The sequence below is a fragment of the Lampetra fluviatilis genome, chromosome 3 (genome assembly GCF_964198595.1).
Source record: "Lampetra fluviatilis chromosome 3, kcLamFluv1.1, whole genome shotgun sequence".
Lineage (NCBI taxonomy): Eukaryota > Metazoa > Chordata > Hyperoartia > Petromyzontiformes > Petromyzontidae > Lampetra > Lampetra fluviatilis.
In genome coordinates this window covers 21,879,970-21,896,451 of record NC_136277.1, presented here as the reverse complement: position 1 = coordinate 21,896,451, position 16,482 = coordinate 21,879,970, and the positions used below count along the sequence as shown (strand labels likewise).

The following is a 16,482-nucleotide window of genomic DNA, read 5'->3' as shown; positions in this document are numbered from 1 at the left end:
ACAAATACCCAACAACAACGTTAACGTATGGGGGGGGGATGTGTTAAGTCTCCGAACGAGACATACGTCGCTGTGTGTGTGTGTTGAATCTCAGATGTGTGAGTGTAATAATGTTCGTGGTCGGCCTGTGAAGGGATTGTCACGAGACACGAAGAAGGGGGATTTTTGTTGGTGTTATAGTCTCGGCTCGTTTACGTTTTGGGTTTTATTTTCGAAGTGAAACTGTTTTGTTTTATGGGGGTGGTGATATTTGATGGAGAGGGCTTTCGAAGGCTACTCTGCTTTGCCTGTATTATTGCTTGTGGTGTCGCTTTGTATGGTCTCACTGTACACTGTCGTCGTTATAAAGTGGTGTTGTAGTAATAATAACACGGATGGCTAAGCCCCTTGGGGGTGTTTTAGGGCTTTACGAGTCAGAAATGGTCTCATTTGCCACGGTGATAGTGTGCGCGCTTACAGAGAGTGATATTTTTTGTGTACGTGATGGTTATCCGTGAGATTAAAATGTATATTTTGTGGTGGGATTGGGCAAGTGACTTGTGTGCCCCCCACCCCGTTCCTTTTTGGCGTTCAGTTGTCAGATAAAACTAAAGGGAAGGGGAGGCGTCTGACAATTAAATGTTGAACCATTCCCCAGGCCTGGAGCCATGCCGCAGATGGAAAGGGCCCTCAGATCTACCAGGAGAAAACGGCAAGCGGCTGGAGGCGGTCAGGATGAGGCCACCGACCAAAAGGTTTGCTGCCCCCCTCCCCTCTTATGAGAATGTATCGCTTTTGATCATCATCATCAATGTCATTACTATTATTAAGGTTTATCCTTGTGTGAAAAAAGCCAGCTTGTGTGCGCAGTGCGACACTGCGGTGTTGGTGATGGGTTCGTATGGACCAGTCATTTTTCAGCCAACACCTTTGGCAGCACAAATATATAACGTATGTGAAGGGATAAAAGCCCATTGAGATAGGAGTACCGTGGATCAAAATCTGGCCAGCGTTAACTTGGACACCGCCGCACTAATAGGCATTTTTGAAGGCAGTGCAGTACAGTATTTGATGGGTTTTGGGGTACAAATATAACTCTTAATGCGCATGAGTCCCATCTATTTAACAGTTAAGAGCCAAAGTGAAACGCATGATAATGATATATTTTTTATGTGTAGCTGCAGTATCGGACGAATACCGTTTAGATTCTCAACCATTATATGCAAGTGATAAATATTGTGTTTTATAATAACAAAGCTGTGAATGATTACCGATTAAATGGTTTTAACTTTTTGTGTACCATGTGCAGCCAGTTTACATACTAGGAATGCATGTGATCACCGACGGCTTGGTTATGTTTATGTATTGATTTCCTGCTAATTTATTTTATTATGGAAAGACAATGTACAAATAAGTGTTTTTGGGTAAAAATATGCTTGGACCACAATGTTATCAGCGCTATGTTTAGAAGGTTTTTCCCGCTGAATTTGGGAGTATGATTTGCACTATTTATGCATTTTGTATTGACATGGGACATGTGCTGTCATCAAGGATCACACTGTAAATGATAGGATGGATCTCAGCTGTTTCCTGGTTACTCGTGTTACGATTATTAACGAATGCATTTGTAAGTACCGTCTTCTTGTGCTACGTTAATGAAAAGGTATTGCTTATGTGTATAATTCATATTCCCCTTGAATGTTTTAAGTGAGTAATTTGTGTAGGAATGTCTGCAGAGGAGCATGCTTATTATTAGGTTTTACATGCCTTGGAGTGAACTGTTTATTTCCTGTGCTAATGTGTTTCCTCCCTCTGTGTTTTTAAATGCACAGTAATTTGTATTAATTAGTCTTGGTAATAATTTGCTTCACTAGGCAGTGGATTTCCAATCTCCTACAAATAACCATGCATATAATGTATGGTATATTCTATGTTGTTTAAATTAGCAGATATTTAAATATTATTGGTCATTTTTTAAATGCTCATGTGCATAATATTGATTTTAAAATGCATTTTATTTTGGGGGCACACTAGTTAATTGCAAATTTCATTTAATTTTTTCAAAATGGAAACCAAGGAGTGCCCGTTCAGCTGTACAATATTGCTGGTTCTAGGACTACCTCATGTCACGTAACATTTTTACCTTTAATTACCATGAGAGCAATGCAATTTCTATTTGGGATATTTGCACATGTAATATTTACCGCTTTGTGATTTGCATAAAGGTCCACAGCATAATCATAGCAATCTCTTTAGCCACCTTAAACATTGATACGTGGAATTTTCATTAATGAACTGCAATCCCGGTGATGCACGTTCATTTCTGCTGGACTGATTAAAATAGCCTTATTTGCGTAGGTGTGTACCTTTTTGCGTGAACTTCACACGTGTTTAATTGTGCAGTGAATTATGGATATCATTTCAGTAGGTTAATGGAGTTTTGTTATAATATATTCCCGCGTCATCATTCCTGTGAGAAAATGAGGTCAGCTTACCATGTCCAAAAATGCAGGTCTACTGTAGATTTATGCTTGTGATCTGTCAATGCCATATGCTAAGGTAACACCAACGCTGGCATCCAAAGCCGGTTGTAAATAGTACACGCTTATGGGCTCCACTACATTAAAATGTTGCTCACTAAACCAGCCTACGATTATGAATAGCATTTTCGCATGCAGCCTTTTTGAAATGCTACTTACACATGGAACTTGGAGGGTACATTGACAAAAATCGCTATGATTGACAGTCAACACTAAAAGTACTAAGTAGGAAGGTTAAATGGGATCACATTGTATAATTAAATGGTTTGTAACTTTTAAAATTAGTTATTGACCCTGAATATTTAATCACCGTTTTTTCTGGCTGTAGTGTAATCAATAGCATGGGAATGTAAAGAACTTTAAATTGAACATTAAATACACTTCAAAATATGCGCTTTTACATTTTGTGTAATATGACTGTCAAATGGAGACTGAATTGCTTGGCATAAGCGGACTTACATGGCTCTGCAAAACATGCAATAATCCATCAACTGAAACCCTTTTTTGTTCTTCCTCATTCCACTTCCAATGTAGGTATGCATTTCTGTGTAATTATAATGTATGGTACGTTACAATAGTAATTTTCTGGGATTGTACCGATTACAGTATAACCCAGTTTTTGGGGGTGGGCTTCTCAGACATTTTCTTTGGAGAGAAAAAAAATGCAGTCTAAAAAATTAGACTTTATCGTTGCGGTACCTTCCTTGGAATCTAACACTCTGGAATGCGCAGCGCATTATATTCAGTGTTTACACTCGGTCTGAACCTGTGCAATCTGAAGCTCTGGTGTTGGGTTCAATGAGAAAGTAGATAGTGACTTGGTGTAGGTAAACATCCCATTTGTTTCAGCATTTATTAGCATGGACAATGGTGCAAAGGACACATTTGAATTTGGCAGTATAATCACACGCACGCGTATACGTGTTTACAATGAGGAACAATGGGTGGCTCGGTAATGCCTATTTGAATTTGTAGTCACAAGTGCATATGCACGTACGCGTAATGAGGAAGGGTGGCTCAGTGGGTAGCCCATTGCTGGCCGATCTCAGCCTCCTACGTACAATTCCTGGCCATGCACAATGGTGACAATGATATAAGCTTGGTCTGCAGTTTCACTAGACTGAAGAAGCCCTAAAAACTTGGTCTGGTACAGTACATTGTGTAAACGTGAGATACAAAGGCATCCTGAAAGTGGTACAAATAACAAGAGCAATGTGTGAGTCCAGGCATCCCTTACCAAGTGCGAGCACAAAGCACCGTGTTTAATATCTCGCTACAAAATTAAACGATATATTTGTTTAATACATGCGTGTGTATGTACTTATATGTATATGTACGGAGCAATGTTTTTGAGAGTTTGTTCCACAATGCCATCTATGGTTACATCTACCAAAATGGTAACATCTTGACAAATGGGTTGCTGCACACAGTAAGACACAGGAGAGTGAATAAACTGATGCATTTCACTGAACCGTGTTGCAGCTGAAGTGAGGAACTTTGCATCAGCGGCCTAGCCAAACATGCCTTTGCATGCAGCATACGAGGCTGCGCAGCAGTCTATTCAGATTGCGTGCTCTCGTTTAGAACATGTGAGCTGTTTGCACATGGCTTGTAACAGGATAGTTGGGAGAAACTGAATCTAGATGCTAATGGAACCTAACTTCTTTGGATTCTGTAATGCACTGCTACTGAAACGTATTTTTCGCTCTATTTTATCTCTCATATACAGTTATGCATCCCTTTCATATTGTCCATGTTTCAATGTATAACGTTAAGTTATGCATATTGTGTCTTTTTATGTGAAATCGTTTTTTGTGTGTTATAAATGTAGGCCTGTCTTTGTATTTGTTGCCACTTGCCTTCTGGTGCTTGAAATGTGCTATTTTGTGCACTAATTGATATTAGTATTATATTTTGTGCACTAATTGATATTAGTGCACAAAATATTGGAGTGTTCAGTTTCCCTGGCAACGTACAGTAGTACATAGTACTTGGTTTAGCTAATTGAACGCTTAACTATATTTGTGTTATTTTTAAGAAGAGTGGTATGGACTAAATTGTAGTTTCTTTCAGGTAATTGGACCAGGCACCTTTTAAGCCTAATCTCTATTAATTGGTGCATTATAAATTCATAATGACACTCAGTGCTAGCGTTAGGTTATAAGGTACATCAATGGACATGCTTCCTGTACAGTGAAAGCTGGTTTAATTCACTCAATTGTGCCTCAGTTAATGTCAACAAAAAATAATTATTTACCCTTCTGAGTTGTGCGTGCACTGCAAGAAGCCTGCAGTGCCCTGCCCTGCCCTCGCAGAAACCCAATCCCCCAGCAGCAGCAGCACCCCAAGGAAGCATTGTGATCCGTTTCCTGGGAAGTAAATGCGGGTCTTGTTGTAGTCGGTTAACGTGTCACAAAATAAATCTGGTAATACTGCACTATTTAAACACTTTTCTAATATAAACTCATTTTATTGCCACGCTTAATTTAGGTCACAATGTCATGATGTAAACCAGATCCCTGGGCACAATTTGTAAAGTTTTTTTCCCCCTTTGCGCAAGTGCCTGGGTGTGTACATACAGAGAACATTATACATTGCCGTAGATTCTTATGCATGGCTTTGACATATGAATCGATCAAGATGAGTCAGAGCTGTGCTTATAGTTTACTTGATGCATCCGGTAAGATATATCTTTATTTTGTATTATCATTCTGTGCACTTTGAGGAATGTTCTAGGCAGATAATGTATTTGCTAGTATTAACCAGTGGTGTCAGGGCATGGACTGTACAAAGGAAATGAGTCACTGGGTTATAAAGCAAGACATTTCAACAGGCCTTGGGCCTATGTTGTATTCACATTTGGCCGACTTGTTTAAGGTTATCAAACTTGACCTGTGATTAACGTTGATAAAGCGCTTGGATACTGAAATCGTTTGTCCCTCCGTGTGCCACAATTTCCCACACATGCACCTTTCATATATCACACAAGTTTTGTGTACACAGCATTTTAAGTTGTCATGCAAAGTACATGCGTTGTATCAACATGTTGACAATGCATTGTTTGCTGCAGTATCGATTTATACTGAACATAAACTGGTGTGTAATGCTGTAATGCACAGTACAGTAAATTTAGACTGTTCAGTAATATAACTTATTGACCCAGAAGTTACTGGCCTTATACATAATTATACAGAATGATTTTATTTATATTGCTATTTCTGAATATATTTTATGAATATTAGCTTTGTATTTTTTACTATTTCGATCCCCTTGGCATATATGGAAGTATTTTGTACTCTATTAATGTTAACCGTCTGGTTAATCTATTTTCGTAATGATTTAAAAGCTGCTATATAATACCCAGATAAACATTCTCTTAATTTATTTCAAAAATCTTCCATGTTAGTAACATTCTCGTAATCTGATCTGCCATGAATAGATTTTAATGTATGGAATATCTTCCGATTTTTATTTTAGAATTCCAGTGCTATAATAGACCTTATTGTAACCTAAGTAGTTGAAAGATCCCAAGACATGTTGGACATTTTGTATGTTCAGCTGTAGCCCTAGACTTGCATGTTACAGGACTACACTCTGCCGCGTGTAAAGCATGCATCTCCCTGCATTTTTGGTTCAACTTGCTGGACGGAACTGCGCCATCTATGATTACATTTTATCCCTTTGCTTGCCTCAAATACAGATTTTGATAAATATGTAACTATATTATCACAACAATTGCCTTGTGGCCGTGTAACTGGGTAGGCTAGCATTAATCATAATGTAAAAATGATTACCGCTCGCATTTTTTAAAACTTTAACTTGCATCTCCTAGATCCTACAAGCTATGTGCTCTGTAAGTTGTGACCTTCAACCTTTCAACCCGGCTGCCAAGTGCATGACAACAGTCCACATGTTTTCGCTCAAGTGCATAACGTTCCCACTTTCGAAAAGTGGCCCAAGCCTATGTGTGCAAGTGCCCACAAAGCGCCACGTAAAGATCTCTAGTAAGCTTGTAATTAAAAGAAGCAATATTGTTGGAGATGCGCAGCGGTTAACTTTGATATAGTATACTCTTAATTTTGGGAGAATATCAATATTTAATGACGTTTTTTCATTGAGTAGTGTTACAGGGCTTGCCCGTTTAACGCTGTTTTTTTGTGTTTTTGTGTCGTGCAGCGATCCTTACTTTCACATACATACACACAAGCCCCTTGCTATGGCTTTGTTTAGTCTAGTATAGTGGTCTAACACCTGCCTTAAGATGCCTTTTCTTGTTAGAGAACTTTTGTTAATTTTATTTTCATAGATTTGCTGTGTTGTACTTTTGTGAAGTGTAGCAATCCATTATTTCACGTATATATACCCCCATGGTTAGTATGGCTCAGTGTAGAAAATCCAGGTTATTTATTATAATACAGTATATAATTATATTGCCTCTTTCCACCTTGGAGGTTATTCTGCTCGAGAAAGCTAAATTATGATGGTTACAGATCTGCAGTTGACAAATAACTGTGTAGCCTACTGTTGACTAACAGCATTTCCATGAAGGTACTTTGCAAACTCACTGGCTATCAACAAAGATTCGTTCATGAAGCCATCCATATATATAGACATAGACACAATTTCAACCAAGAAGATGGGTTCAAACTGAGCAATCATTGGAAGGACGTTATTAAACAGTTTAAGTCATAACTGGTTGTGGTGTTCCCAGCCTACCACCTTCCGATGTTAGTTGTTATTTTTGGCTTTGATTTTTTACATTAACAGATTAAATTTCTCACTAACACAGCTACCTCGCGCGCCATCCTCAAGGCTGCTGCTTCACGATCTTGTACTAACATGCTAATCTCTTACATTAACGTAGCCACCTTGGCACGCTCGCCGTGGAGGATGCTCGGCGATCTTCCATGAACATGCTAATCTCTTACATTAACAAAGTCACCTTGGCTCACTTGCCGTGGAGGATCCTCGGTGGTTTTGCATTGACATGCTAATTTTTGCCTGGCAGCCCTTTGATTGGTGGAAAGCCCACCACTGCCACAGTCGCTGCTCACCACTTGCATTGCCATTGGCTGCTGACATTTTGGCTATGCCTATTTCAAACCTTTATAAGCAGTTTTCTTTAGAAGCTAACCCCCCTTTTCCTGATGACGACCGCTTGTGTGTTGCGATCGAAATGTCGTAGTTTTCTGTTATTTTCTTTGAACCTATTACTGAAAGACCCAAAGAATATGAATATAGCATTTCCACCCTGAACCACCACCACACGAACCAGAGGAAAAATGATAAAAGGCAATATTTGTGTGTCTTTACTTCACAGTGCATATTGTGTTTTGAAGGATTGTGAGACTGTTTGAATAATCAATTATTTGTTAATGCTGCTTTGGCAGCATTGCAAAAGGACTATAAGCAAACATTCTCAACACGTTGGTAAATTACATTTCCTTAAGTAAGTATATAATAACCGACGTTTCTGTTAATGACCTTTACAGCACATTTGCCAGAGAGATTTAAGTCTAACCAGGCCTCATGATGTTAAGTGCAGTCTCCAAACCTTATTAATTCTCTCTGGTCTCTCAATTTATGTGCCATGAAGAATGGCCATTGCTAAAAATGTTTCCTATTATATAAAAAATCATTTTCTTTTAAAGCAGTGTTATTCATGAAATGCAAATTTTTCATAAGAGTAATATATATGTTATGGCATTTAAAAAATACAAGTTTTTTTAGTTCATTACTTTAAGATGCCCTGCTGCACAACAGCATTGCGATTTTGGAACATTTCTCAAAAGCGAAATTCTTAAATGAGCATGCCGGAGGGCTCATCTGTTCGCAACCCTACGAAGCCACCGGTGTGAAGTCCACACTTGTATGATGGGGCTAGTCTCTTCATAAGAATAACAATGTTGATATTTCACAAAATGGTACTCCTTTTATTGACCTTGGAGGTATGACATGAGTCAACCCATAAATGAGCTTTGAACTGATTGAAAATGTTTAGTGTCTGAAATTATTATTGTTACAGCCTGCCAGATAGCAGTGTAGTTGTGAAAACCCATATTATTTTCATAGGTGGGCTGACTGCATAGTATATGCACAATGAAACGTACATGCCAAACATTGTTCGAGACAAAAAGTAATGCCAGCCAAAGCACTACTACTGTGGAGCAGATTCGTGTTGCCAGTGTTGGTTCAAGAGACATAGCTAGAGGGAGTTAAGGAAGCGTGTGATTGCTAACCCTCCTTCCCCCTCTAAAGAAGAACTCTAAACAATTGGCTGGAGTGCTGTTATGAAACTAGGTACTGTATTTACTCATAAGAAAGGCTTATTATATATGTAATTATTTGGTAGTGTATTGCAAGGAAATTGTGTCGTAAACACTCAAGTTTTGAGCCAGCCTGCGGAACACACGCACACACACGGCGGTGGCTGGGCCTTAAGCAGTATGTAGCCTTCTGATAAGGTTCAGGATATTTTGTGGCGTTTTGACACCGCTGTGAGGCCTGTGACTCAAAAAGGATGTGACGCAATCGATTGGAAGGAAAGCGCATTCACCAACGTAAAGCTGTTGCCACTGTTAGTGTTTTGGCTGGTAATCTGGAGAGGGTCACTGTTTGAGGTGTGCAAGTGTAAAAGGGAATCCAGCATTCCTCAAGCCTGAAAGAGAAAGATACGTCTTGCGTGTTTGCTGAGATGGTTAGAAATCATACCTCTGAAACCTACACTGGACAGCTCATAAATTCTGTAACTACAGGGGACTGCGGCACATTAATTATAGAAAAAATAAGTAAATAAATACCATGGCATACAATGAACACAGTTTATTTTTTACGAGAAATTTTCATAATTGGTTATGATTGCGCAGTCCTGTGTATACCTTTTTTGCTGCACGGTACAGGATCTGGGTGAAGTGCATTATGTGGGTACTTTGGTGCAGGACTAAATAACTTGCTAAACAAATGAGTATATTGCAATGGATTGTAGTAATTTGGTACAATTGAACCGTTTTTATAAGTTGAACAATGTGCATTTTTAAACGTTTTTGGAATATGTTATTCATAACAAGACTAAATGATTAACTATTTTACTGCTGTCACAGCAGCATATTGAACATATGAGCTTTTTGATTTTAAATGTAAGTGCGTGTTTTTTTGAATGTATACATCCAATTTTAAAAGGTAAAATGCTGAAGTGGCTTTGACAATAAATAAATAAATCTATTTAATGTGTAATTGTTTTTCGTTCAAGAAAATTATCGTGTTAATTATATCATGAAAGCATCTGGCACAGTTGATATTTATTTTTAATGTACTGTATCTTCACGTACAAATATTTTCACGAGTACTCTCCGTGATATTAGTCCTGTGGGTTTCATCTAAGCTTGGTACATGCAAACACATAGTAGCTATGATGTTACTCTGCATACAGCTTCACGCTTTGGTGTTGGATTCGGGCCGTTAAGTGGCTAATGCCACTTATGGAATAAAGGAATGTACACAGCACCGGACAGAATATTCATTTAGCTCACGGTTGGCATTGTGGGCACATTTGGATTAAAGGTTGAATTTAAAACAAAATCAAATGACAATGAACAAATTGCACTGATAATGTAGTGTTTTTTATGGTTGCAAGATATTAATATACCATGTATTTACATATTGATATACCATACTGAATTACGTATACCATACAAAATGTATGGTATACGTAATTCAGTATTTACTTAATGCAGTAATACAAGGGTTATAATCCCACCAGGGTTTATTAGAGATGAAATGGCTCTGTTTTTCACTGGTCCGGACCAAACTGCTGTAAAGAAAAAATGTGTACTGTTACTGATGTATGCTCTAAGCTCGCCATTATTGAAAGTTGGAGAGCCAAGAACGGGACAATCCACTAATATATTATACATTAGTTTAAATAATGATTTACTGGAATAGGCAAGAAAACTAGGCTTCAGTTTACCCTGGGGCCTTTGTGTCTGGATATCTGTTGATTGTAAACCATTCTGCATTACTGCATCTACATCCCTAGGTTTTTGTAATGCATGTTGTTTCCCATTGGCTATTTCACATTTTCTTGAACATTTTAAGCTAATGTTTACAATACTGAGCAGTGTCTAGATTATAAATATTTAAGGCTATTGGACAAATAATGTGAGGGTTGTATAATATGGTAAGTTAAGTAGGAGTATGAAATATTTTGTATTGTTAAAACAAAATTAAACGTGTCTTTATATCGTATGGGATGATGTTTTCTAAGTTAATTCATTTTAAGTAGATATTACTGCACCAGATGTTAGAAAACATGTCAATGAAGAATTGTTGGCTTCAAAAACTAATTTGTCTGAATATATTTGTTTTTTGGATCCTAAGCTGGTTCAAAAAAATCTTAAGTCAATTTAAGAATACATTATAATGAATATAATCTCCCTCAGCACCTTGTGCCAAGTGATAATTGCTAAATTTGGTTAATTCAGAAGGTTACCTATCTTCTGACACTTAATAGGGAAAAATATTTTATTTATTTTCACATGGAATGTAGTGTGGTACTTAATTACTGGGCTGCTGTTTTCAACTTGCATATAATTTAATAGCAATGTAACATTAACAAGATTGCATTATGAATGTAAATGTGAATATGCTTTGTGTTAATCTTTGCCATTATAATCATGTAAAGATGTACTAGTTGCTTTTGGATTACATGTACATTTTGTCTTGTTAAGACTATCTAAAATTCCATTTTATGTTTTCTTCCTTTTCCAGGTGTTGTGTGTGTCTGGTGGCATTGCGAAGGGGCGTGCCGCACACTTTCCTTCCCCTACCATTAAGGAGTGTGCATTCCCTGTGCAGACCTGTCAGCCCACCAAGATGCTTATGAACATGGGAACAGTGGTGAAAAGGAGCCGGAGCAAAATAATGAAATCTGAACCAAAAGCCGAGGCACCGTTCAATGTAGAGATGGTGCACAAAGCAAGCACAAAGGAGTGCTCTCCCAACTTTGATGAGCGAAGTGATGATGCAATAGGAGCCACGGGCGGCACTGACCTCATGCAGGAGACTGAAGATAAGCCTGTGTATGACTTCTCGACCAAAGCAAGATCTTCCGTATCTAACCTCGATGAAGACTTTGTGCCTCGTGCCGAGACTGAGGATGATGCCCGGCAATTGGCCGATTGGATTTACCACAGCGACTCGCCTTCCAGCCACAGCCAGCCATCGCCATCCTCCAGCCACCATTTTGGCGATTCAGAGTCTGATGCCGGCAACGACAGCCGGCTTGCACAGAGATCAGGCCAACGGCGTGTCAAGACCTCGAGGAGGAGGCAGCAGCAGCAACAGCAGCAACAGCAGCAGCAACAGCAGCAACAGCAGCAGCAACAGCAGCAACAACAGCAACAACAGCAGCAAGATGTACACCATGGTAGTAATTTTGCAGGTGTCTCGGCTAAGCGCTTGCAGTCCAGTAGCCAGTTGTTGCGTCTGCATCAGCCTCAGGATGCACGCGTGGTTGGCGATTCGAGTGCCCGCCACAGCGGCGATGTGGGCCGCAGCACCAGGCGGAAAGAGTGGATGAGGCTGAGGAAGCAGAAGCGGGAGGCTGCCGCGCACAGGAGGTACGCTGTCCTGCAGCATTCGAGTAGTTCGAGTGACAACGACCTCTCGGATAATTCATCCAGCACCACCACCTCGTCATCCACCTCTTCCTCCTCTGACATCGATGAGGGCATTCAGCCCAGCACGAGTACGACAGAAATTGGCATTGGTAAGCTTTGTTACACTTAAATTTTTTATTATGTGAACGCGCAGTATTCATCGCTACAGCAACATCGACTGTTTTGAAGGATTATCATGCAGAGCACTCTGTGACCGCGAGGTTTTAGCATTAAGTGAATATTTAAGTCAGCGGTATTAAACAGAAATGTGAACTTGAATTGTTTTAACAGAGCGAGTAGACGAAGACGTGATGGTGATTGATCCTCCCACTGTCAACGTTTCGGCTGCAGTGAACGTTGTCTCAACTGACAGTGAAGTTGAGATTATCGACGTTGAAGACTCCACAAGGTTTGCAAACTTATTTATTTTCTCTCCACAAACATAGCCACCACTAAAGTTAAGTTGGCAGATGCTTCAAAGCCAATTATGTTTTCACATCTAAGTGTACATGTGGTGCTGTTGCTTTCATGTTGCAGCCGGCTGGGCCGTGTGTCCCGCTTACGGGAATCATGGGGTGTGGGCGAGAGCCCTCGGACATTCAGCCGGCGGTCTCTTTCCAGTGGTTCGGCCTGCCAGCAGGCCAACCGGTGAGTTCTCGACAGCACACACATCTCTACATAAGCGCACATCGTTTTTTTGTCTCCCTGGTGGACCTTCATTATTCTTCAACATAGTTCTGCCAAAACAAATAATAGGTCCCAACTCTCCAGGGGTTCCACAGCAGCATTGCTTCAGCACTTGCCCATGGCTAATTTTGACAGCAAGATCAAGTCTGGGCAGAGCATGATCATGCATAAGAGAGCACTGTTGAACCGGCAGTCTGAGCAGGCTGTTGCCCATGGGCGCTATAGGGTTTTGCATTGAGTATGTGATGTTAGACCCAAAGGCATGCGAGTGTGGCCAACATATGGTTCTGGATTTTAGTCCAGGATGAACTTAATAATTTCCCATTAATTTTCACCTGGCAAAAGTTAGTGTGCCTTTTTTACAACCTGTGTATGCTTTTAGCTTAGGGAAATTTACGTAATCGTTGCTTTTTATCATAAAGCTATTTTTCATATAAAGCAGATCTTTTGACTTGAAAAAAGTTGACTGCCTGTTACTGTGGCAAACCAGTCGATTCCATTGTAAGATTGTGAATTAAAATCCCACTCATTTTGGCACATTATCCTTTTGGACTTGATTTAATTAATACCACCTCGTGGAAGTCAACAGAGGTTCCTATTTGAAAATACTGGGCCATGTCATAGAAATGTAAAATTTCTACCCTTGCTTAGATGACCAGTTTTTGATCAAGAAACCTTTGGTGAAAATTATTAAAACACTTTTATTGTGCAATCGAGTTTAAATTAATACATAAATGTGTGTGACCACATGTCTTGGTTGGCAGGTCTATGAATGCTTCATGCCAGCAGTCTGGTGTGAGTCGCCCATCCCCCACTGATGTCGTGGACTTGAGCCAGGTGGAAGAGGCTCCAGGAGACATTGTGGATCTTACTGTGGAGGAGGAAGGTACGATTCCTTACACCCAGCTTTCCTTTTGCCGAGTTTGCATTTTCCTCACCCTGTGTCCCTGAATGTCCTTGGCTCATTAACTGCTTGCGTTCTTGGGCTTGCATCTCACTGAATATTACTCCCAAGTTCGTTTACCATGCATACCCACACTATCCCACACGCTTCCTCACACTTTTCTCCCAGGGCTCCTTAACCCTTTCGTCCCCTCAGTCCTCGCTGTCCGATCCCTCATATGCTTGCAGTTTCCGATCTCATTCCTCGATAATTATGCAGCCCCCTAGCCCTTTATTTCATCAGTGCCCTCTCTTCCCCCTCCTGCTGCCCAGCACCCTTCACCTAAACTGCTTTGCTAATGGCAGTGCTATTTATAAAGTTGGGGACACAGAAAAGTATTGTACACTCAGCTGTTTTACACAGATGGTGGAAAACGAATTATGTGTTGACAGTTAGTTTTATACGAGTATTTTTTTACGTAACAATTTAACCATGTACATTTTCATAGATTGTGATGGTGCTTAAACACATTAAGTAAAATTCGTTATTTTGATTTGCACTAGAAACGAATGTGCCTATACTTATAAAACTATAATAATGTTCTTGTGATATTGTTCTTTACCTTACATAGTTAACCAGCAGTTACTTTTTATCGCTTACATTTATTTGCTTAACATGGTTTAATTGTAGAGGTTACCTGTAAGAATTCCAGGACAGCTTAGGATACATCAGGGAGCCTGGTAGTCAAACTGCATGAGGAGATAACACATTTTGCACACAAAATAATCTTGTAAATTTCACATTTGAGATAAGACGGGGCAGAGGATAACCTCTACCCATACGCAGTCCTAACCAACACGTCTGCACACACATGTGCAAGAGCATGCAAATGTGGCATTTAGTTAGAACCAGTGGGAATGGGGAGCTGTTGCAGACCACAAGATGTGGTGGACTTCTCTGGGTATTGGTGTGGAGGAGGGTTGAGTCATTGCAGAGCATGTGCCAGAGCCGGCCTGCTTGCGGGAATGGGTGACGTCATGATGGTTTTTGTGTTTGGGGTTGATTGCTGTGAACGTGGCGAGGAATGACGGCTGTTGGATTACTGCATTTTTAATACCAAAAAAGGAATTGAACGAGACCACATTAATTGCTCTATCATTCACAAAGTATCGTAACTTTGCTGTAAAAAAACACCAATTTCCCCTCATTTTGTTTTATTGCAAATTAGTCATTGCAACCTATGTTTGTATTTGTAATAATTTGTACGTTTTTGGTGTTTACACAAGATTTCGGTAATTAAGATTAGAGTACTTTGAGGTGCTGTGTTTAGTTTTAACTGTTATTTTTTGCTTGGAGTATGTCCACAATAATTTTTTCATTACCGATAATAAACACATTTAAATCTTGCCATTATGAAATGTTAAGTTATGCGATTTCAAATTCTTGCCATGTAAAGTATTTAATTATGTCGGTTGTTTGGTATAACAAAATGCAAATAATTTGTTGTAACAAAAACAGCCCAATGCTGATGAGAACCATATCAGCCTGAGGCTGTTTTAAAATGGTGGGTATTTCCGCCTTTGTATTGGGTTAACTATCTTGTTGGCATTAGCCAGTGCTTGCAGTTATGTGAAACGGTAGCCTATCTTGGTTTTAAGGTTTCACTGTTTTTGTTATCCCATGTTTCTAACAGCTGCAACATTTAACACATTCACCAAAATATATTTGGTCTTTTTCTAACAACACAATGTAGCTGCAGTTTACAATATATATAAGCATTGAATGGTAATACAAAATTTTAAATGTTCAAGCATAAATCAAGTTAAGTTGCTTCTAGCCTATATGGTCGCTCATTTCCATCATTTAAATTATCCACTTTTCTTCATTCACGTAGCTTTGCACACACTGCTGACATTTTACATTTGGTACATTGATGCATGAGCGTTCTTTGTTTTTTGTTCCTACTATATTGTGTTGATTTATCACGTGCCCAGCTCTGCTTTACAAAAGCTGTATGTTTCTTCGGCAAGCTGTCACTTGATTTTAATTAAATGAGCCAACGGATCGACTGATTGACAACCAGCGTACACCTTGTCCTGCTTATTTCAGGGGCACCGGTGGCATTTTATGACGTAGCTGAGCCACAACCGCAGGGTGAAGGAGGTGCCACGACTCCCCCAACTTCCAGTCTGCCTTCCTCAAGCCAGTCTTCCTCCCCTGCCAGCCGCGCCGTGCCCTGCTCGCTGCCGACTTCCGTCATTGTCTCTTCTTCCAGCCAGCCTGCCACCACACTTCCACATTCTTCAGGTGCAGTTGTCTTTGTAAAGTAGCAACGAACCTACCTTGGTTCTCTGAACCTAATTGATTGTACTAAATTACTTTGCCAGTAGAGGAGGAGATAGGCTTACATGTATTTGCATTTTCCAGTAAAACTAGTAATACAAAAATAGTAATGTATATGCATTTTCCAGTAAAACTAGTAATACAAAAATAGTAATATTTAAAAGCATTTTCATAATGAGAGAAGTTGAGCCAGTGTCGCCACAAAGCTTAACATATCGAATGTGCTGTTGGGCAGTGTATTTAATGTGAGAATACATTAAAATAGTGACGTGCTTGATATCTACAATCGTTGGAAATGGGAGCAGGGTGAATATATTGGTGGTGTCCTTTTTTAAAGACAAAAACCTCACCCCCACTATAAATCTAAGCAACATTGTTCATATTCTTGGTGCTT

The 16,482-nt window shown here is 39.6% G+C and overlaps 1 protein-coding gene across 3 annotated transcripts in view; it reads left to right on the top strand.

Annotated features, from left to right (window-relative positions):
* RNF111 (ring finger protein 111) overlaps positions 1-16,482 on the top strand; it is a 36,692-nt gene that overhangs the window by 894 nt on the left and 19,316 nt on the right. Inside the window, exons 2-7 of one of the 3 annotated variants that reach the window (XM_078885061.1) lie at positions 638-734; positions 11,373-12,285; positions 12,467-12,584; positions 12,713-12,823; positions 13,627-13,748; positions 15,855-16,052. In XM_078885061.1, coding sequence (XP_078741187.1) covers positions 648-734; positions 11,373-12,285; positions 12,467-12,584; positions 12,713-12,823; positions 13,627-13,748; positions 15,855-16,052 — 1,549 coding nt within the window. In that variant the 5' untranslated portion in view covers positions 638-647. Of the gene's footprint in view, positions 1-637; positions 735-11,285; positions 12,286-12,466; positions 12,585-12,712; positions 12,824-13,626; positions 13,749-15,854; positions 16,053-16,482 lie in introns of all 3 variants that reach the window. The other 2 variants (XM_078885056.1, XM_078885050.1) reach the window with 2 other exon arrangements.